Genomic DNA, 22,331 nt, shown 5'->3' with positions numbered 1-22,331 from the left:
GCTCGGGGGCAGAGGCAAGGCTGAGTGACATTACAGGGGCCAATGGGAAAAGGGATGGGAGGGGGAGAGGGCCAGTGGCCAGCAGGATCCAGACAAAGGGAGAACTTTCTAGCACAGTGTTGTAGGGAGAGATCACTTTTAGGGTAACTTGGGGGGTGTAAAGTGGACTTAGGCACCGCAACATCGCTCAGGGTGTCTCTGAGTTCTGGCTGTCACATTTGGGTAACCAGACTCCAGAAAAACTCTTTCAGTCAGAGAATGCCCAGTCATTTTGCACTGCAAATCTCTTGGGTGGCAAAACTAGCACCAAGAGTTTGCTTCAGAGTGAACCCAAACTATTCCCTCATGGAATGCTGGTGGGTTCTGTCCAGATGCAGCAGCCTTGCTGGGGGAGAGGATGGTTCTATTTTTAAAAAACGGCAACTCCCAGTTCCAGGAAGGTTGTTTTGGCTTGGCCAGTGCCAACCAACAAAGTACATCCATCAAGGGCTGGCCTTCCCTTCCATGGGCACCCAACTCTGCTGCCGGGCAGCCAGACCTGCACAGAAAATAACATCACCCTCCTCAGCCATGACTGATTTGGTGCTGTGAGCAATTCAGGCCTGATGCAAAAGATTAAGAGGTCTGCAAGTACACAGCAAAACCGCTACTGAGGATGCTAATTACATGGGACCCTAGAGTGTTTCTTTTAATTAGAATTTATTTTTATTGCATTTAGATATATAAATGCCATTTTAAATCTGTATTGCTAATTCAATTGGCTAATTCAATTCCACCTTCTCCTGCACAGGTGGAATCTGAAGGCAGAGATACCAAATGCTGTGATGGTCTCAATTTTCTATGTTTGAGAGCGCTGCCATATAGAACCATAGAATCACAGAATCAGTAAAGCTGGGAAAGACCCCTAAGACCACAGAGTCCAACCTTTGATCAATCATCACCTTATCAACTAGACCAGAGCACTGAGTGCCACATCTAGTTTTTTCTTGAACACTTCCAAGGATGGTGAATCCACTGCCTCCCTGGGCAGCCCATTCCAATGTTTAACCACCTTTTCAGTGAAAAATTTCTTCCTGATGTCCAACAATTCTTCCTGATGCCCAACATCAACAATCAATAATCAAACATCAATAACATTTTCAAGCATTTCTTTGACATGCAGTATTTTCACAAAAAGTTAATTTTTCAGAACTCCATCAAAATGGCATTTAAAAGTCATGCCACATATTTTCCACTCCATCATCCAGGAAAGAATGAGCCACATTAGAACAAAGCAGAAATGTAATCCTTGAAGTGATTATATTAGAGAACATGAATCCTGAAAATAGGGTCATGCAGATTTTTTCTTGTTCATTAGTCGATATAATTAGTTTGTTTAACTGTGCAGTACATAATTAGGCATATTGCTTTACAGAAGAGAATTTACAAAGGTCAAGGTCCTCAAAATTAATTAAGGAGCACTATCATTAGTCACTGATAGAGTAGAATCCAACTGATGCAGCAGGATCCAGCTGATGCTGGATAGCTTCATTTTAAATGGGTTTACAAAATTATGATTTTTGCCAAGTCTAAATTTTTTTTATTACTTTGAAGTTTACAACATTAAAAATAAATTGAAATGGCAACATATTAAAATAAATCTGGATAAAAAACATTCTCAGCATGAACTTTTTTAGATAGTCCATATATTGGGCAGGGCACATCTTTGGGAAGTGCAGCCTGCTTATAATGCATATAAGGCCAAATTCAGCATGACCTGGGAACCACAGAGGAAAACCACAGCCCTGGTTAGAGAACACCCTTGGACAGTGCTGAAATACAGAAATGCATCTTCTTTCACCTGAGAAGATGCAGCACAGCAGGTGAGAGTTCACATTAACTCCCCACTTCCCAGGCTGGTCAGGAAGGGCAGAAATTGAACCATCATTTCTACAGAGTCATTTTTGGTAGGAACACACCACATGTCTTCCAAAGGAGGAAAATCAGACTGGATGCCAGCTACCCACTTAAACAATAATCAACTCAAATTTTTTATTATGTGAACATTAATTTGCCAGTCAGACAAATCTAATTTAATATTACCTCATGCTCTTCCCATTAATTAAATTTGGAGAGTTTCAAATTGAATAACTGGAATTTCAATTTACTTTAAGCTTTTGGCTGACTTTAGTAGGAAATATTTACGTCCATTTTATTGCAGTTTTCAGAAACTACAGCAGCTTTTCCATAGCTGGAATTGTTACTCAATAACCACATTTTCTCCCCAGGGATACGACAGAGAGGTCTGTCAGTGGTGTTGCAAGAACAGAAGCAAACCTGTGCCAGAGGGAGCGTCCTTTCCTGTATTAAATACATCTCACTCATATTAGGAGGAAATAAGTGGTGCTACAGGACTCAGCTGTCTAGTTATTGATCTTGTTCTTACTTTATTAGTAAGGAACAATCTGACCAGGTATTTCAGTGCTCAACATTTACAGCCATGGCAAAGACTCTACTCTCATTAGTCCATATGCCTCACCCAAGATCCCATTTTATTTCATGGCAGTCTAATTGGTGCAGATTGAACTAAACACTGGCCAGTCATTACAACCTTGCAATTTGCTTTGGAATTTGCTGTTTCTACCTCAGACTTCAGAAGAGGTTGCATGTTGAAACACCTATTTAATGCATTCAGGCTGGCATCTGTCCAGGTGGACAGCTTGGAAGCCCCATTTCTTTTTCTAAGCGCTGTAGGGAAACAAATGGGAAGAGGCTGTGGGGTTTCCAGTGCATGCAAGGTGCCTTGTGCAGCCTGGAGTGCCATCAAGGACAGAGCTGCCTCCACCAGCAGAGCCTGGTTCCTGCTCTGCATGCAAATGGTAACAGGCATAATCAAGTCAGGAACTGAGATTGCTGTGTCTAATCCCTCCACTGCAAACAGATACTTCCTGCTCTGCTCCTCTGAAGAGATTTCTACTAATATGCCAAAGGCACAGGACTGTAGCAGACATCTCCTGGTACCAAGACCTTGTTTTTACCTCCATCCTTGTGATTTACATGAACACAGACTTTTACATCAGTCTGTTTTCTTTCCAGGCTAGTAGGAAGGAGGCTAGAAAGAGTGTGATGTTCACAGGTTGCTTTACAGTTGCTGCAAATGCCCTTTACAAAAGCCTCTCTCCTCATGCAGCAGCGCTGCCGCAGCCGCAGCATCGTAATTGCCCTTGAACGGTTCCATGTTAGGCCTGACCAGCAAAAATACTTCAAGTTTAATTAGAGACATCAAGCATGTTAGTAGGCTTACAAGCATCTTCTCTTCTCTGTCAAGTTAATATTCCCTGCCCAGCACACGCCCTGTGCCTGGAGATGATGGGTTATCAGCCAATACCTCATCTGCACAGCTGCCCTTGTTCAGCAAGCAGGAGGAAAGGATGCACATAACAAAAGATGTCCTCTGCTCAGAGGAAACAACACAGCATTGCAGAGAAAGAGATGTGGGAGTTTTAGCCCTGTACCTTGGGACTGGCATGAGGGTCACCTGTGTGCACTGAGCACTGCCCACACTATCAGCTCTCTGCAGTGGGTGATGGAGTAGACTTGCAAACACATTCAGGGGCAAGCAAGAGCAAGGTCTTTATCAATCCTAGGTCCATTGGGGTTATGCACAGAATTCCCTCCTGTCATGTTTTTAGCCAAGTGCTTTAGAACATAGAAGCCGGTGCCTTCCTACAGCCCTGTTTCTTGCCTGAGTCCTTCTGCTCACCAAAATGCATGGAATATTTTTTGCAAAGGACTTATGGTTTCCATGTGCTAATCCAACATTAGTCAACTTAGAATAACAGAATGGCTTGGGTTGGAAGGGACCTTAAAACCCATCCCATTCCAACTCCCTTGCCATGGGCAGGGACACCTTCCACTAGACCAGGTTGCTCCAAGCCCCGTCCAACCTGGCCTTGGACACTTCCAGGGATGGGGAAGCTACAGCTTCTCTCTCTGCAAACTGTCCCAGGGCCTCACCACCCTCACAATAAAGAATTTTTTCCTAGTATCTAATCTAAACTGCCCTCTGTCAGTTTAAAGTCATTCCCCCTTGCCTTCCTATTTGTTTAGCAGAAAATGATGCAAGCTCATGCATTAATAAATATTGGGAGACATTGGTTATTTTTATTTCCCATCACTTTGTTTCTGGAGTCTCTTTCAAGGAATCTGCAAGATTTATCCATCGAATAATAACACAGCTTCATTTAATTACAGTGACAGTCCTTAGGAAGAGTAAGGTTTAAGAGAGAGAGTCCTACACGGGGATTTATTCACTACTCTACAGATTCAATAAAGTAATATTGATATAGAAGAACAGGGTGACAAACTTTCTGTCCCAATTTACTTGCTAGTGGCTGGTTTTATTGATTTTAAATGTTGAGCTCACATTTTTACATTCAGAAAGCAGCAACACTTAATGCATCTGAGGAGAGATTGGGAACATTCATTAAACTATACACCTGGCAACCTCAAAAGCCAATTTTGAACTCATTGTGTCATGTTTTCAAGCAGATGTCCTAGCCGCACTGGAAGAAACTTTCGCTGAACTTTATCCAAAATAATAAAACAAAAATACTTACAATTAAGCATCTATAGTCACACAGGTGGAGAGCTCTAATCCATCTACCTCTAAAAGCAATAACCTGGCACCTGCAGGCTTTAAAGACACTGGACTGAGCCTATGCCTTATCCCATTTGAATTTCCAATATAGAATTTCATATTTCAATACAGGCAATTCCAACTGGAACTTCAAGAAGGAAATACAGTCGGTTTTTTCACAACAGGGAGATTGTTGCCTGTTTCAGACTACTCCAGCCGTTCTTACCTTCACATAAAGGACCTCCTCACCTTACAAGCTGGCAAAGGGCAAGTAAACTAAAGCAAACTCCTGAAATCTCATTTCATGTATCTCACAGAGGAAAGATAACACACAGTAAAATAGAAACATGGGTGCTTTCTTTATAGCCACACCTGTACCCAGAAGGACATGCCTTGCCCAGGGCAGAGCACCCTCAACCTGGGTTCGCTGCAGGGGGAGCTGAGGGCACTGATGGTCACCAGGGGGACACCCCATCGTCCCCAGCACCCTGGCCCACAGCACTCAGCTGCAGAGAGTACAGCCCTGCCTGGATCCCACACAAGATGTCCAGGGAGGAACATGGCGCCAAGCAGGGAATGTGCTCTTTGCTAAAATTCATCTGGAGCATTGATAAGGAGGGCCCCTGTCCCACCAGCTTTTTACCTCACCAGATTTTTATCTCACAAGCTTTTTATCTCACCAGCTTCCCATTGTGTTTGTGTTGGTCCTCACATTGCCCAGGTGTGGAAATCCCAAGCCATCAGGAGGGAGCCTCACATGTGGAGAGGAAGGAGATGCTTTGTTCTCACCTGTGATGAAGCCCACGCAGATGTAGAGCTGCAGGATGCTGGTGCAGAAGGCGGCTGAGATCATCCCCACACCACACAAGAGGCCCCCGAACATGACCACGGGGCGGCTGCCATAGCGGTTCACTAAAATGCTGCTGATGGGACCTGGGGAAAGAGGGCAAAAGGGACCTTGAGGTCATATCTTCTGACAGAAGGGCATGTTTGACACAAAGCAGGTAAAACTCTGCAATATCAATGGCCCTGAGTGCTGCTGACAGCTTCTAGGGTGAGTTCAGGAAGAAAATGCGAAAGCAGAGATGAACCACATGGAGATGGCAGCATGTCCAATGCAACAGGTGACAGCTCCTGCCCCCAGGACTTTCAAGTGTCACCAGAGAAGGCAAACAGCAATAACAAATCATGTGAACACAGGACCCCAGCACAGGAGCTTCTTGATTTATGATGATGTTAAACTATACACACAAAGCAGGGGTTCATATTGCAAGGCTGATATCACAAATGCTGTTGCATTTTTAATGCCTCTATTTAATGCAATTCCAATACTGCTGACCAGAACTGAAGCTTCAGCAGAACAGTTGTTAATTAAATCTTAATAGCAGTCCATGTAGGTAGAAAAGGTTTGGGATGATGGATTAGCCAGAGCTCAAAAGAACCAGTTTGGACTTGCATATATGCAAAGAGGAGGTTCAAGAAAGTGCAAAATTATGAAGGAGGGAAATGGCTTGACAAAACCTGTGCACACTGAAACAAAGAATTGAAATTTGAGGAAGTGAGACCAGTAAAAATCAGAATCACAGTATGATATATATTGGAGGAACTTTGATAGTACCTCAGGACCAACCTCCTGCTCAAAGAAAAGCCAGGTCTGAAATTGGAGCAGACTGAGAAGCCACAACTAGAGAAGGCAAACTGAACAGGAAAGAGCAGTCCAGAAGTCCAAGCTGTGAGATGTCAGGAAAAGATTCTGTATTACTCAAAAATCCTGAATTAAAATGCTTCAAAAGTGATACTGGAAATGAGGAAGGGGAATACAGGCAGATTTAATATCTGAACTTACCCGGCTATTTGTGATGCTACTCGTCATACAGTAATGGCGTTTCAGAGCCCAGTGAGCCTGTTTGCCTTCATTCCTGCCACTTCCCACACCAGCCACACACACACAATACTGGAAACAGGTATTTTAAACTCACAGGCATCTCTGAAGAGTTGGGCTGTGGGACCCACCTTACCACAGAGCCATGGCAGGATATTTACCTTTGCTTAAATAATCTCAGCCAGAAATAGCTCCGGAGCTCTCTCCAGACCCTGCAAACCACAGCACTCCTGATCACAGGAACGAAACCCAGAAACCCCAACACTCCCTCAGCATGGCTGACAGCATCTGAACAAGTTCTCAGCTGTTATATTGTGCAAGAATAGAAAACAGTGGGTATGGCTGGTTTAATCTGGGGAATGAAGCCCATAGAAATACTTTCCACTAGATGTCTCTACATCAAACAAGTCAAAACACTTATAAATTAAATGCACACAAGCACAGTCTCAACAACATCCCTGTAACTGTGTGATCTGTGATCTGGTCCCATCAAATGCACCATTCAATTAAAATTTCTCTGTGTGTAATTATGTGGAGAGATTTTCTGCTAATCTTGTAACTCGATTCACACACCTGCATCCTTTTGCTGCACAGCACACTACAGAATTCAATGAGGGGAAAGAGATACATATTTCAGACCAGCACAGTGAGAAAGAGACCCCCTTCTGTCTGAGATTCCCCCAGTCAGCGCCTAAACTTGCATCGTGCTTGAGCTGGTCTCAGCACGTCCTGTAATTCAGTAGATCGAGCCAGTGTTCCTCAGAAAGGCACCAACATATTCATCTGCAGCCTAAGGGTATGCAACTCTTCCATTTTTCAATTTTCCACATGTCCGCATTTCTGCAGAATCAATCTAATTACTCAACTAAGAAAATGTGGTTTCAATTACCTTCGCCCACTGGCAGAGGGCTTTCACCCTATACGATGCTGTACCATGGAGCAAAGCATTTAAAGCCCGCAATACTCCTGCTAAGGTTTCTCTCCTGCTCTGATCTGGGACAGCTACCATGGAGAGAAGCCCATGAGAGAAAAAACAGAACTGCTCACATATGTCCCACTCTTGCAGCATCCAGCCTGGGAGAAAGGAAATAAGGATTAAAGATCCTCTCCCTTCAGTCCATAAATGGTTGGCTTCAGCCATCAGGAAGGATGTGTGTGGACCATGACAGGAGATAATAAACTGGAAGGGGCTAAGGGTAGGACACATTCTGCCCAGCTGTGGGGACAGCCAGGGTAGAGGCTGAAGAAGAGGAAAATAAATGTTTGTATCCCAACTACTGGCTTTACAAATGAGAGCAGCATTTCTGTGTCCCTGGGGACACTCCATGAGTGTGCTGTGTCCTCAGCTACATCCCAGCTTTCCAGAAATCACTTATTAAGCCATGAGACTGCAATTTCTCCCTGTTCTTGTCATGTGTGATCTCTCAGCAATGTTTTACAGCAGGTCTGCATGACCTTCAGCAAACAACCTTCATCTGCTGTAACCAGAACAATCAGTTTTACAAAAGTCCCATGTTTGCCAGTCCAGGTGGGAGAGCTGTGCTCTCAAAGATGTCACCTGCCTGGGCTGGGCTGAGCTCACAGGGAACTGTGACAAAATTCAGATCCACAGAAGCCTTTCTCCTTCACAGCCTGAAAGTGTCCAGGCCCTGTGACCCTGCTTTGGTGAAGAGCCACAGCCTACAGGATCACAGCACATGCCTGTGAGTGACAGCACTTGATCTCCCTACCAGCCTCACCCACACAGCACTGGGGATCAGAGACCTCTCAGATACTGAGTGCATCCAGTTAGAGGAGAAAACAGGAGCAGAACATCTGGACTAAACCTTCTCAACCACAGATAATCCACAATGAAAGCCATGAGGAGCACTCAACCTGCAGAAATAGCAGGAAAATCTAGACCTAGCAGGAAAAGCTAGACTTATATTAGACACCAAAAAATCCAACCCAAAGTCTCAAACAGTTGGGAAATCAAACTTCCCTGAGTTGTTGCTCAAAGGCTGAAGAGTTTGTAACAGTCCTGAGCAGACCTTTCAAATGCATTGAAGCAAATGCAGAATCACATCCCCAAATTTACTTCCACTTAAGTCATTTGGGCCTACAGAAACATCCACAGGCTTTAGCAGAGCCTTTCAAAATCTGTCCCATCTCTGGGCGGAAAGTGGCACACGCAATCTGTCACATTTGGGAGCTCTGCACACTTCAGCTCCCAACCCTGCCAGCCTGGGCAGGTGACTGTGTACACACACGGACCCCCTCACCCTGCCCAGGTGTCCGCAGCGATCAGCATCCCACCCAGCAGATCTGAGTGCACCCTCCTGCCCTGCTCTGCCCCATGACACCCACAGTGTATTTCTTGGGGGGGAAGTGGATTAGACATCAAACATTACATAAGTTTAACAGCAGCATTGTGGGGAGCTTCAGAAAACATTAAACAGCTCAAGTCGGGGCAGAGGACTGAAGAAGAGGGAACACAAAGCCAGCACTGCAGGTGTGGGAAATGGGAAACACAATTACTGCTCTGCTTGCAGCTATTGCACAAATTAAAAGCGTGACAGGCCATGGCAGCACAGTGGAATTGAAAAGCAGGACCTGTCATTTACCAGTTACTCAGCTGGCATGGAAAGAATAAAGATATTGTATATTACCACAGAGAAACCACTTATGGTAACAGCGTGTGCAGCTTAGATCCCAAGGTACCTTTAGTTGCTAATACCTGCCCGGTCAAATGTGCAGGAACCACAGGCTCCCTGTCCTGGCATCCAAATGAAGTCATTGTTCCCTCTTGCAAGCCTGCAGTGGGAGAAGCTAACACGAGTCAGGGTGATTTTTGCTTCTTAATTTACAGCGTCAGGTGAGAACAGGGCTAGAGAAACAGCTGGCAAAGCTCTCAGAAAGCTGCCATTAGCCGGGCTTGACCTTGCAGGAGCAGCCACACAAATGCTGTGCAAGTCCCTGAAAAGTCAGAGCAAGGAGCAAAAGCCATCCCAGCTGCCAAGAATGTCCTCAATGCACTGAGGCTTCTCAGGAAGAGGAGCAGCCAGGGCTGTCCCCACAGCCCCACTACCATGACAGCAATGCAACTCCTAATGGTGAAATTGGAAGTGTCATTTAATTAACCCCTTGCACCCCAATACATTCCAATGACAAGAGTGCTGACATTCGGGTAGTGTGTCAGTGCAGGAAGGGATGGCATTCCCACCCACCCAGCCTCAGGAGACATGGCAGCCCCTTCCATGACCCAGTGACTTCCTCCCCTCTGATGAATTTCCAGCCATGGCCATCTTTTATCATCCATTGCAGGGGGACGACACAGGACAGAGAGGACACAGTGGGGACACTGAGCCTCGTCCTGCTGCTGGCTTCACTCAGAGCTCTGCCTGTGGCTCTGCACCTCCCCTAGCTCACACGGACACACTCTCCAGTGTCTCCATCAGCCCGTGGTAAGAGCAAGGAATGTCCACTCAGAAGTGCTTCACTCTACACCCCAAGCCCTTGCAGAGTAGGGTGCACACCATGAGGCTTCTGCTTCTGCCCGCAGTAAAGCTCTGCAGCCTGGAAAGCAACAGTTCACACCAAATATCCCCAAAAGATGCAGCTGGGATCACGCAGCCCCTGGAAGACTGATGAAATGTAAAGCACTATACTCAGCCCATATAAATCATGCTGGTTTAGTGCCTGTCCTGTTTAAAGCCTCTCTTCTCTCATACCTGTGGCAGATTTCCATTCTTTGTTAGTTGGTACATGAAAGGCCGTGTCAAAGAGGCTGCTCTTGGTGGCAAGAGAAACAGAGACTCGCCAGTGGGGAATGCAGCAAGCCTGAACTCATTTGTTAGCTTGTCCAATTACTTTTCACCTTGAGTTTTGTGTTTGCAGAAGTGAAAAGGACCCTGAAGAGGAGACTGTAAAACCATAAAGAAAAGCCAAAATACCCTGGACTCTTCTCTCTTCTCCTCCACAAAGCCAGGCCACCTTGTCATGCATTCTTTTTCAGTCACTGAACTATGATCCAGAGAGGATCATATAGCAGAGTTGGCATATAACAAGAAATATCAATCCAGACTGGCTTAAACTCTTGCAGGTATGACAGTGCTCAAAAAATAGACACCTGAATTGCCTTCCTGTTTTCCTCAACAAGCCTTATGAATTTTTTATGAGCTGCAAAACTTCCAGTGCCGGTGTGAAACACTGATGTGTTTCTAATAGGGACTAAAACATTCTTCTCTCCCATACCTCTGACCCCATGTATATACAGATATCCCTTATCTGTAAGGTTTGGTTTGTCTTTTTTTTTCTGACTTAACCTAGTACTAACAGCGTTCCTCCTTTTTGGTGGAACTTGTCTTGGATGAATTTCTGCTGAAATATTTCTGTGTAAGGCTCTCAGATAAGCAGCTAAGAGCTGAGGCCCTGAAAATCTGTAACCCAGAGGCTTCCAGCAATGTGCCTTTTTTTCCAGGTTTCACAACACTGACCTTCTGACAGTGTAAAGTGGCACAGAGCCACTGCAAATGTTCAAGGTCTGCTGGTAAGACCATTTGATGACCACACAGGTGATAACATAACAACACTTTAAAATACTCAACTGCACGGACCACAGTGCTGGAAGATTTGGGACCACCAGTGCCCCCATTGCTGGGGCTGCAACATGCAGCTCAGCTTTTTCTGCTTTTCCACAGTGGCAAGTGGCTCTAAAGAGCTGTTCCTGCACAGGGACATTGGTCAGCACCAAAAGAACTGCCCAGATAGTCAATTTTTTCCAAATTATTATGAAAACACAAATAGGAACTCAGCATGCCATGACTGCCATTGACTGTGGGGAATCACTAGGGACATAAGGAGTGCAACATACTCAGCTGAGAGGGAAAGGGGGGGAAATCGTTTATACTAATGAAACAAAGTCAATTATTACACCAGTAGTAAAACAACGACAGGAGCAGGCCTGCAATTTCCTCAGTAATAATCGCACTCCCTCCGTGGAATAACAACACTGCCTTTGGCTTCGTAATTTATCCACGAGGGTACCAGCCCATTGTAACAGAGCAACCTCCTCATTACCCCCAGAATGAAAGCAAGTGCCCCCACGTTATTAACGTGCTGCCAGAACACACCAGCCTCTGGAGACGGCGGGGATCAGCCACCAGCCCCTGGTAACGATGCACAGCCTGAAAGGCAGGTAGCCAGAGAAAACACGAGGCCCAGTTGCAAGTGGGGGGGAAAGGGATGAGAGGGTTAAAACCTGCAGCCTGTCACTCTTTGTCATGCCAGAAGAGACTTGGATAGCTCATGCTTTTAAGTGTTTGTGTCACCAGAGCGGGGAGAACTGCTGCTCCCCAACTGCCCCACAGTGACTGAGCCCTGCACCTGCCTTCTCCAGATCACCAGAGAACAACTGGTGGTACCTGCCCATAATGAAGTGTGTTATTAGTCTCAGCTGCTTGGTTCAGATGGTTCAGTTTGGATCTGCATTGGCTGAGGAGCCCACAGACAATTGGTCCTTCCTCAGGCAGTGCTGCTGGAGACAGGATGGCCACGCACTGAGGACAAGTGGCAAGCACACGCCTCAGGTAACAACCACAGTCTCAAATACTCCTCTGCCAGACCTGACAGAGCAGCTTCCAAAGACCTGTCCACACCCAAACCATCCTGATGCCTTCTATTAGTGTTACTTTGCATTGCAAATAATCAATTTTAAATAAGGAGGCTGAAATCTAGCACATGCCACAGCAGCTCCAACAGCTAACCCGGCCCCAGAGATGCTTCACTTGCTTCCTCATAGGTGAGGAAAACAGTCAGTTCATTTAAGGGGGTAATGGCTGCAGCTTCAGCACAAACCCTGCGAGATGATACATAAGCCAAGCATGGGTGAAATTGTCTGGACACACATTATTCAGTCATCAAACTGGTCAGTCCTGTGGCGCTGAGTCCCCTGGGCAGGATTGGCACCTTATTCAGATGGGAAGGCAGTGAGGGCAATGATCCACTGCAGCAACCAGGCTGCAGCAATCCTTCCTCCCCTGCACCCACCAGGCATGCCCTTGGGAACACAGGGACCCTGACCTCCCATCAGAAACACTTACATTTGCCACAGCAGTAACCTGATGTTAAAAAAAAAAGGAAGAAGAAGAAAAACAAAGCAGACAAGGCCTAAGCTTCTGAAAGACAAAGTGTTCTCTTCCTTATCCGGCAATCTTATCTGATCAGTGCTCTGGCATTTCAATTTCCAGATTACCCAGCTGACACGCGCTGCTCCTGCGGCGCACGGAGGAGCCACAGGCCAGCAGCTCCCAAACCGGGGCTCACCCAAGGTCCTTCATGTCACTTCGTATTTAGGCAATTAAATAACCTCTCCTGCAAGGGGACAACACTCAGTGGTTTCCCCAGCTGCAGGTCTGGATGTCACCACACAGCAGATCACAGCCGCTCACCTTCACAAGGTCATGACATTGCGGTGTTTGAGTTGCATTCCCATGATTTCCTTAGCTGTCCTTTTGCCTTGGCAGGACCACTGGCTTTTATCCCTTCCATCACTGGAAGCCCAGCTGCAGAACAGGAGTTCCCTGTGTGGCTGGAACAGCCATTCCCAGAGGTCAACAGCTCTTCATTACCACTCTTAACACGCTGCTCCACGAGCAATTCAGCCCCTGCCCGCCTGTGATGTCCAAAGGGCTTTGCCCACCCCTGGGAAGCCCTACATAACTTGACCAAGAGACCAGTTACACTGGAGAGCCCATCCAGGGGCAGAAGAGCTGCAACACTCTGGGACAGGTTGGCATCTGGGGAAAGAAGCTTTCACATGTTTGAATTCCACTTGGGGGGAATGGATTAGAACTTACTCCTGTTAACACTATTAACAACCCCTCAAACAAAACTCTTCATTTCCTTCTTCCTAGTTCTTATTAATCTTGGTTTTTATTAAGTCTATCACATCTCTATTACTGCTGCCTGGTGACCTTGATTGCTCCAATGAAGGGCAAAATGATAAAGCTTTGTGACCAAGTCCACGAACACAGAAATATTTCACCTGAACCTATAGTGCTATTATGGCTCTTAAGTAGAACAGAGCTATTTAAAAAAATAAAAAATATAAGCCCATATGTGGTGACCTTGCAGAGCTGGAGTGCTCTCTGAGAGTTGGGAGAAGTATATGAATCTGCAGCACCATTCATTACAGAAACCAGATCATTCCTCATCCAGCTTTCTTATCAAAATCCAGGATTGTAATGGTGCTGCTACCCTGGGGATTGCCCCTGCACGGGAAGATGTCTTGTTTCCACAGCATGGGGACACTGATTGAGTGGGACTCCAAGGGGAGGGTAAGAGAAAGGTGAAGTCCAGCATCAGGCAGCTCCAAGGAGCACCTGCCAGGGCTTAGGCCAGGATGCTGGATATCCACTGTGAATGAAGAGAAAAATATTCCTCCTTTTGTTTCAGCCTCCACAAAATACCCAGGTGGAAAAGCACATGCCTAGGGAAATCCTAGTAAAAGCCCCATTGAGAACGAATGTTTGTTGAACCAGTGCTGTAAGTACAGCAGTACAGAGAGCTGACACAGGTGATGTTGCTGTGAACATAACCTTGTCCATGAAAAAACCCACCTTGCTCCCATGCCTCAGTTTCCCCTCGTAGTGCTGTGGTGCTTCACACCCATTTGAAGGCAATTGGGACGGGTGGAGAGCCCTGGGTGGGCTCTTCTGGAGACAGAGAAGGTTTTGATAGAGTCTGGACCAGAGCAGGAGAGAACATTGGCAGTTTTGATTAAGTTAAAAACTGCAGAATCAAACTCATTATTAATATAGCTTTACACCACTGCATGTTGTAAGGTGCTTTCTAAACCTGTCACTGCAATTTATCATGCTAGCAGTGTAATAAAACACAGCTATAAAATTTTGGATTAAATGTTCAAGGTCAATGGTGGACTTTCAGCTTCCCTATCTCTTCCTTGCTGCTTTAGCAGATGCTCTATTAAGCACTCACAAGCTCTGCAAGAAAGTTTCTTTGGGGAAAAGATTCTGTTGTGGAGCATTTCCAGAATTAAATCTTCAGGTAATTTGATCTTCACCAGATTACAAACCAATAAATAACAAGACTAATAAACACTGGTTGGTTTCAGGTGGAGGCTTTTTCACCAGAAACACTCTAAATTTTCTTGTGTTTGCGAAATGTGGCTCTCTGATGCTGTCTTTGTAAAACAGACAGAAGGTGATTCCTTAATTTTAATGGAAATTTGGATGTGTTAGAGCAGCACCCTGGAGATTTTGGGGGGGCGTTTACAGCAGGATATAGCGAGGCTGAGACAAGACTCCACTGCAGTACATTGTAAATAAAAACAATGCATGGTGCTGATGCAACTGAGTTTTTTATGTATTAAAGGGCAACAGAAGCAGCATATACTTATTTACCCCTATAAGCTGTATACAAACATGCACAGCAATTGCAAAAGAGTGAAATTCTTCAAAATTACTAAAAAGATGCTCCAATGTCCCCTGGTGTAGCCCCAGCTATTCAAGCCACGCAGTTGAAATGACTCTGCAGGAGGATCTGCTCTCTCAGTTTCCCTTGGATGATTCCTGTTATTCCATTATAAAGATGAAGGAAGCATTTGGCCACACAGTCACCATCAAAAAAACAAAAAAAATGAAAATGCAGATCCTATCCTCGTATTAAATTATTCCCTCTATTCTGGCACATGTGCCAGGAGGCTGACTCGTTGTTCAAGCTCTAACAGTTGGCCATAATAAAAGACATTACTTCTTCCCACAATCCTTACCTCTTTTACAGCCTTACAGGAGAATGGAACAGATACAAGAACATGGCTGCTATTAAATTAGTGGCATCGCTATTTCTTATTTTTAGAATGTTTGGCTGTTTCCCCTGATGCTGAATAGGGCAACTAATTTACTAGCAAATTAATACTGCTTATCTTTTCTTTCCTGAGAGCTCAGCTGCCTCCTGCTTTCCCTTGGTAATGGCTATCCCCAGGGACACATCTGTGGCCTAGCTTGAAATGTGTCACCCTTAGAAGTGGGACAAGGGCAGCTCAGTTCAGTGTTGTGAACCTGGCACCACCACACAGCCCAAATCAGGAGGTGCAAAGGCCAAAGGCTTTTGGCTTTGCAATGAAATTGTTTCCTAAACAAAACTCACCCCCGAACATGAGGCAAAACCTTGGGAATCTTGGTCTTGTGTTGGCGTAGCAAAGCCCAAGAAGGCAGCTTGCAAAAGGAAGCCATGGCCAGGGCATCTGGCAGCAGGATTGGTGCCCTGTGGTACTTCATGTTTTGGGACATTTGCTGGGTCCTCCTGACCCCCAGAGCCTGTTAGTGAGTGCTGAGGTGCAGCTGAAAGCACCTTTAGGGAAGGATGTTGCCATGGCCCCTGGTCCCTTAGAGAATCATTAAGGTTGGAAAAGACCTCCAAGATCATTGATCAGATCCTTTTTCCTTTTCTTTCCATATATCAAAGACTCTGTTCTGTAATACCTTTCTCATTTGGGGTAAGGAATGAGCTCTTCACCTAGGACAAGGCAAAAAAGAAAAGAAGAAACACTGCAGAACAAATCCTTCTTTATCAGATTGATAGGGCTTCAGCCTGTGGGATTTGGTCAGAGGAAAGCAATGTTCCCTCATGCTCCTCACTTTCAAACCTCCCAGTCTGCCCTCTGCAATTGGAAATGTGGAATTGCTGAACAAGAGCTCTGGCAAGAACTACAAGTACCCCATCATAAAGTCTAGGCTATCCACTTTACTGCACAGTAATCTGTTTTACTACTTGTATTATAGTGACAGAATTGTTTTCTGCAACCTAGTTCAGATTAAGAAACTGGGGGATAAGACACATTAACTTCTGTAATATATATTGCCAGAGCCTTGGCTGGTATAAAACAGCTTCCTGGGGGAATTCAGCAGATAGTGAAGGGCAGAAACAGTCTTGGCTGCTGATTTTCAGTTTTAGTCTGAAAAACTGGAACTCCTCTGGTGCTACAAGCAAAGCCTCAGGTGGTCACTGTAAATCTGCATCCATGCTGTCAAAGTCAACACAGCTTCTCAGTGGAGATTTGGGTTAGTTCATGTATTTTCAGAAAATAAGCTTCATTTGCATTATTTATGAAATGCAAACATAAGCTCTGTTACAATGTAAGCAGCACAGCCGAAAAACAAGACCTTAGACCAATGAGAACACCAAGGAAACCAGGCACTGTGTCCTGGGGATGTTTGCAAGCAAAAGGTGTGGTCAGTGGAAATATTGGCCTCTGCATGCCCTGCCAGGGCATGGGGCAGCCGTGATGCTCCTGGGGATGGAGGGAGCTGGGGTGGGTCAGTCCTCATGGGGATTTCCTTCCATGGCTCTGATGCCCACACCTGACACCAGCAAATGCACCACTGGCCCCTCCAGCCCCTTGGGGACATGTTCTTCATGTAGGAGATGCTCAGTTCCCCCACACGATTCCCACATGGCTGCAGACAGCATCACCTGCACCTCCACACAGCCTGTGACCGTTCTGCACCACCACTGATTTGGGAAAGGAAGAGATGGACATGCTATGGCAATAATCACCTGGTTTAGTAACTCTGTTAGTTATTCAGGAGTATGTTAAAAGCTTGGTGTCTTTAGAATTTCTTTTTTCAGAAAGATTAGCAAAAATCCAGTGTTAAACTGTTTTCTAGTTTTTCAGCAGAGTAAATCAAGCTTTGCATCCTCACAGCTCTAACAGGCACTCCAGGAGAGCAAAACTTGGGCAACTCAGAGGAACTGTCCTTTAATGAGAATTTCCAAATCACATGGAGTCATTCATAAGCTAACCCCGCTCCAGCAATAAATGCCCAGTCAATCGAACCAGATGTGTTAAATACACTCTTGGGCACCCACGTTTCATTGACTCTGTGTTCCTCCAGCTCCCACCACAGCCCTGTCTGCAGCCACTGCGAGACTCAACACCACAGCCGGGGTCACTGCGGAAACAGGGAGGATCCAACAAGCATCAATCTTACTCCAGAGCAGAGCAGAGGAGGGGATGACTGGTAACTGGACATAACTGAGCAGCTGCAAGGCAAGTGGGAAGCTACAAAGGTACAGTCACCTGCAATTCAGCTGTATCATCCCCCACATCATCATGAAATAGCATTAGGGAGGGTAAAGTTAAAGCTCCTGCAAAAAGGCAGGAGATGCTCAGTTAATTAGGATAAAAGTCCACTACAACATCCCAGGTACAGAGCACACAGCACTAACTTGAACTTTTGGAGAGACAGAGAAGAAGGTGGGTTGGAAAATGAGCAGTTGGAAGGAGGCAGAGGTGATCAGAGCAGCATTTCACCTGCTCCAGCACCAGCTCATTGGTCATGAGCTGAACCCCAAGAGGCTCAAGCTCCCATCTAAATCCCTGTGAGCAACTTGAGGTGCTGCCAGGTGCAAGGTTAATCTGCAGAGCATGTTCCTCACTTGGTCATGGTCAGACACAAAGCATCTCTTACATACAGCCGAGGGGACAACATTTTTTTATTGGAAGACAAAGCAGAGCTGCCAACAACTCATAGAGGCAGCCAGGGAGCCCCCAGCTCAGAGGGGACTACTTTGGCACATTTACTGCAGTGTCATGGGACAGCCAATGGGACAACAGCACTGGCACAAGCAGGGGATTTCTCTTTCTAAATCACTGCTTGGGTTTTGCCCTCCAAGTGCTCCATTTGTGGGTTCTTGTATAGGAACTCAGCTTTTGCAGAGCTCATCTCTGTAGGACCGAGTCTGGGTTACAACAGAGTGGATTACAATAGGTTCTGACTCAAGCCTCATTTCCACCTTACAAACTTATACAAAACAACTTTATTTTCTTTAGCAACTGTGCTCTTCAAAAAGCACTACAGTGCATTATTAAGGAGGAAAAAAAAGCCCTTGTAAGAACAAAGATTATTTTCAGAATTTGTTTAATAGGATAAATATTGATGAAATATTTACCCTGCAATTGCAGAGTGTGGTTCCTGTCCACCTCCAATTGCAGATTTAATCAAGGGCAGCCCAAGTATTTCATTGAGTCATGAAAGTGATATTGAAATCATAAAAAAGAGCAAAGTTACATGCACTGCTTTACAGCTGATAAGAACGACTGACTGGCAATTTCATTGCCATGATTATCAGCTGCCACAATAAACAAGCAGCTACTTCATTTATTATTCCACTCCATACTCAGCTCTGGCTGAAACCCAGACCCAGTTATTTCACACCAGCCTATTCTCAGGGCTTTTTCCCTGATGCCCATAGAGAGTTTTCATAGGTAATCTTCTGATTTCTGGGTAGGAGCCCCTTAGGCTCTACATATTACTTGTCTGCCTAAACAAACATTTGGAAACGTGATCAGAAAGCAAATCTGTGGATGGTGCTCATGCAGATGGACACTGTGGTTGCTCTCCCCCTACTCTGGCCCAGAGTGGAGATTTCTGGCTGTTGTAAGAGCTTATTCCTGCTCTTACAACACACCGTGCCGCAGGGGCTGGTGCAGGATCACTCACCTGCACCGTATGTCGTGGCCAGCATGATGGAGGAGACCCACGCGATCTCGCTATAGGACGTGCCAAAGAAATCCTGGATTTCTTTGAAGAAGATGGCCAAGCCTTTGGGGAAGGCGTAGGCAAAGCCGATGGAGACAAAGGCGCCGAAAAGCACCACCCACCCCCAGCCGCCATCCGGCGGGCCGGGGGCTCGCCCTGCCTCCGCGGGGGCCGGCATGGCCGGGTGGGCCCACGCTCCTCAGGGAGCCCTGGAATACAAAGGGCAGAGTTGCGGGGTCGGTCCCAAGGTGCTGCTCCCTTGGACCCCCTCGTCCCAGGATACTGCTCCCCAGATCCCCAGCCAGGAGATTCTGCTCCCCTGGACCCCCAGTCCCAGAATGCTGCTCCCTTGGACCTTTAGTCTTAGGATGCTACTTGTCCCGACCTCAGTGTTGGGGTGTTGCTCCCTAGATCCCCAGTCCCGGCATGCTGCTCCCCCGGACCCTATCCTGCAGCGCAGCATCGCCCCAACACACCTTCATTCTAGTGGGTCCCGCCTAGTGTGGAGCCCACCCGAGCCCCCTGCGTGGCCACTGAACGCAAAGAGCCCCAGCCACTGGCAGCTGTGCCGGGGCAGCGGGACAGGGCAGAAACGCCACGTGGAAGTGGGGAAAACCAGAAACAGCGGCTCCAACCCGCTGCTCCGCCCCCCCGATGCCTGCCGAGCTCCCGGGACACGCGTGGGACACGGGACCCCGCACACCCCGCGGCAGGACCCACCTGCGGAGCGCGGCGCTGGCGCGGCTCTGGCCCCGCGGGACGGGACGGGACGGGACGGGACGGGACGGGACGGGACGGGACGGGACGGGACGGGACGGGACGAGACGGGACGGGACGGCGGAGCAGCCGCACCGCCCCAGGCGGGACCCGCCCGCCCCGGCCCAGGGGACACGCTCCAAACACCCACGGGAATCACATCCCTTACTCCAGCACCCTGTCCCCTCGTGTTCGCTCGCCCCCAGCCGAGGCAGCAGCACCAGCCACCCCGCGGGCATTAATTAAACCACCCTCAGTTACTTCAACGCAAATTGTTCTTTTTTATTTCCCCTGTGTTTCCACCTGCATCCCCTCCTCTTTTCTCCTCCATACCAAGTTGCAGGCTGCTCTCCTGCCCCTGGACCACATCGTCGTTATAAAAAAAAAGGAGAGTGATTTTTCACACGGGTGGATGCTGATAGGACAAGAGGGAACAGTTTTAAACGGCAAGAGGGGAGGTTTAGATTAGATGTTGGGAGAAAATTCTTCACTACGAGTGTGATGGGGCACTGGCACAGGTTGCCCAGAGAAGCTGTGGATGCCCCATCCCTGGAAGTGTTCAAAGACAGGTTGGATGGGGCTTGGAGCAACCTGGGATAGGGGAAGGTGGCAGTGGGGTTAGAACAGGATGGGCTCTAAAGCCCCATCCAACCCAATTCAGAATTCTATGATTCTGTGATCATTGTAGACTTCTGCCCCCTGTTCATGTCCACCAGTTTGCTGTGTATTCCAGTATTTACATGGAGCTCTGGTTGGGAAAACATTAAGCAGTGTTTGCTCTGGCTGGGAAGGTTCAGTTTCACCACAAACATTGTGTCTTACTCAACCTTGCCTCCCCCTGGCTTAACTAACAGCCCCGTGTGTGTCCCATTTTTCTACATGCACGATGAAGCAACTGAGAGGGGGAAAAAATCAGGGCCTTGCTCTGCAGCTTACCTGGCACAGTTAATCTGGAGCTTTAAAATCTCCTCAAAACTGTAAGATATTTTGTCTGCCCTTTCTTTCTTCCTATGAAACTGAGTAAACTCAAAATGACCAGAAACCTTTACTCTCATCTGTGGGATCACAGTGTGATGACTTGGAGAGTTTTATTTTGGTACAGCCTTGACCCACTTTATGGGCTGTGAAGATACCAGCATTCAGTTATTTCAGCAGCTGCTTTCTGTGTTCTGTTAAAAATCAAAAACAAGACCAAAACAAAATAAACACACCCAAGATTGAACTTGGCACATCCCTAGCAGCAGAATGGAAGGTGGGAGGACACACAGAAAGCTCAGGGAGCAGAGGGATGAAGAAGCAAATACAACTCCAGCCATGGAAGCAGTGACAACTCTCAGCTGGAAGATGAGAATTTCCTTCTCCAGAACTACTAAATTGTGTGTCATGCTAAAAGCAGCCAACCCCAGCAGGGCACCTCTGGGTAAACTTTCACACAAACTCGTGGCAAACTCAGAACTGGAGCAGGAAACCAGTTGCAGCAGGTGATATTGGGGGCAAACAAATGATTTCTAAAGATGTCTAAATGTGATAAGTTTTTGCACTGCTGTTGCTGCTCTGAAGAGAAGCTCACAAGCAAATCAGAACAGCCCGAGGGCAGGGGGTGGGACTGACACTGGAAATCCTGGGCTCACTAGGTCAAAAAGGCCTCGCTAGCGATTTAGGGAGTCTTGGGCTCAGCTCACAGCAGCTGCCTGTGGCAGTGCTCCCCCTCCATGTCGGCACCACAGACTCTCCCCCGGGATCAGGCTCTGCTTTCTCATCCACTGACATCAGACACTTTCTAGAGGGCAGGTTTTTTAATTTGCTGGCAAGCAGCAACAAAATTGATTAAAATTGCAAAACACCTTTTCAAATGACTCATTTCCCTATCACAGCACTCCATGTAAATAAGTGACTGCTGTTGTAATTCCCAGAGCTCTGCTCCAGAGCTGTTGAAAGAAGAGGGGTACGCCGGGAACAGGGGCCAGGAGCCAAGCAGAATCTGAAACTCTTCCTCTCTCCCCGTTTCCCAGTCTTCACAAAGCTTTCTGTGACAGTTCCCAGGTCATGACTTCTTAATCAAGTGAACTAATAACCATCACTTAATGAAGTCCAAGATTTGATGAACAATATTTAAAATCATAGAACCACTGAATGATTTGGGAGGGCAGGGACACCTTCCACCAGACCAGGTTGTTCCAAGACCCATCCAACCTGGCCTTGAACATTTTCTGGGATGGGGCAGCCACAGCATCCCTGGGGAACCTGCATCAGTGCCTCACCACCCATATAGTGAAGCACATAAGTTCCTCCCTCCAAAAGTGACTAATGAGGACAACTTGAGTGTTTTTTCTTGTCTTGGAAAAAGAAAAAAAAAACAGGGTGGGGGGGAAAAACGCTGGGCTCCCTCAAGAATTGAAAACATTTCTATTTATTTTCAGTGAACCACTTTGGTATTTGGAAATAATTTTATTCAAAGCATTTTATGCAAAGCCTTATATGGCAGCCAAAGGTAAGAGCTATGGCTCTGTAACTCCAACAGAGTTTTTTGTTC

General features: G+C 46.6%; 1 protein-coding gene across 3 annotated transcripts in view; it reads right to left on the bottom strand.

The window, feature by feature from the left end:
- LOC104683354 (monocarboxylate transporter 2-like) overlaps positions 1-22,331 on the bottom strand; it is a 35,281-nt gene that overhangs the window by 5,695 nt on the left and 7,255 nt on the right. Inside the window, exons 1-3 of one of the 3 annotated variants that reach the window (XM_010390204.4) lie at positions 19,763-19,868; positions 19,004-19,251; positions 5,408-5,551 (exon numbers count right to left, since the gene is read on the bottom strand). In XM_010390204.4, the coding sequence (XP_010388506.2) occupies positions 5,408-5,551; positions 19,004-19,220 (361 nt within the window). In that variant the 5' untranslated portion in view covers positions 19,221-19,251; positions 19,763-19,868. Of the gene's footprint in view, positions 1-5,407; positions 5,552-6,661; positions 6,687-19,003; positions 19,252-19,762; positions 19,869-22,331 lie in introns of those variants that run through there. The other 2 variants (XM_019280475.3, XM_019280474.3) reach the window with 2 other exon arrangements.

Source organism: Corvus cornix, chromosome 12 (genome assembly GCF_000738735.6).
Source record: "Corvus cornix cornix isolate S_Up_H32 chromosome 12, ASM73873v5, whole genome shotgun sequence".
NCBI lineage: Eukaryota > Metazoa > Chordata > Aves > Passeriformes > Corvidae > Corvus > Corvus cornix.
Note: the sequence above shows the minus strand (reverse complement) of the source record. Positions and strands in the feature narration are given on the sequence as shown.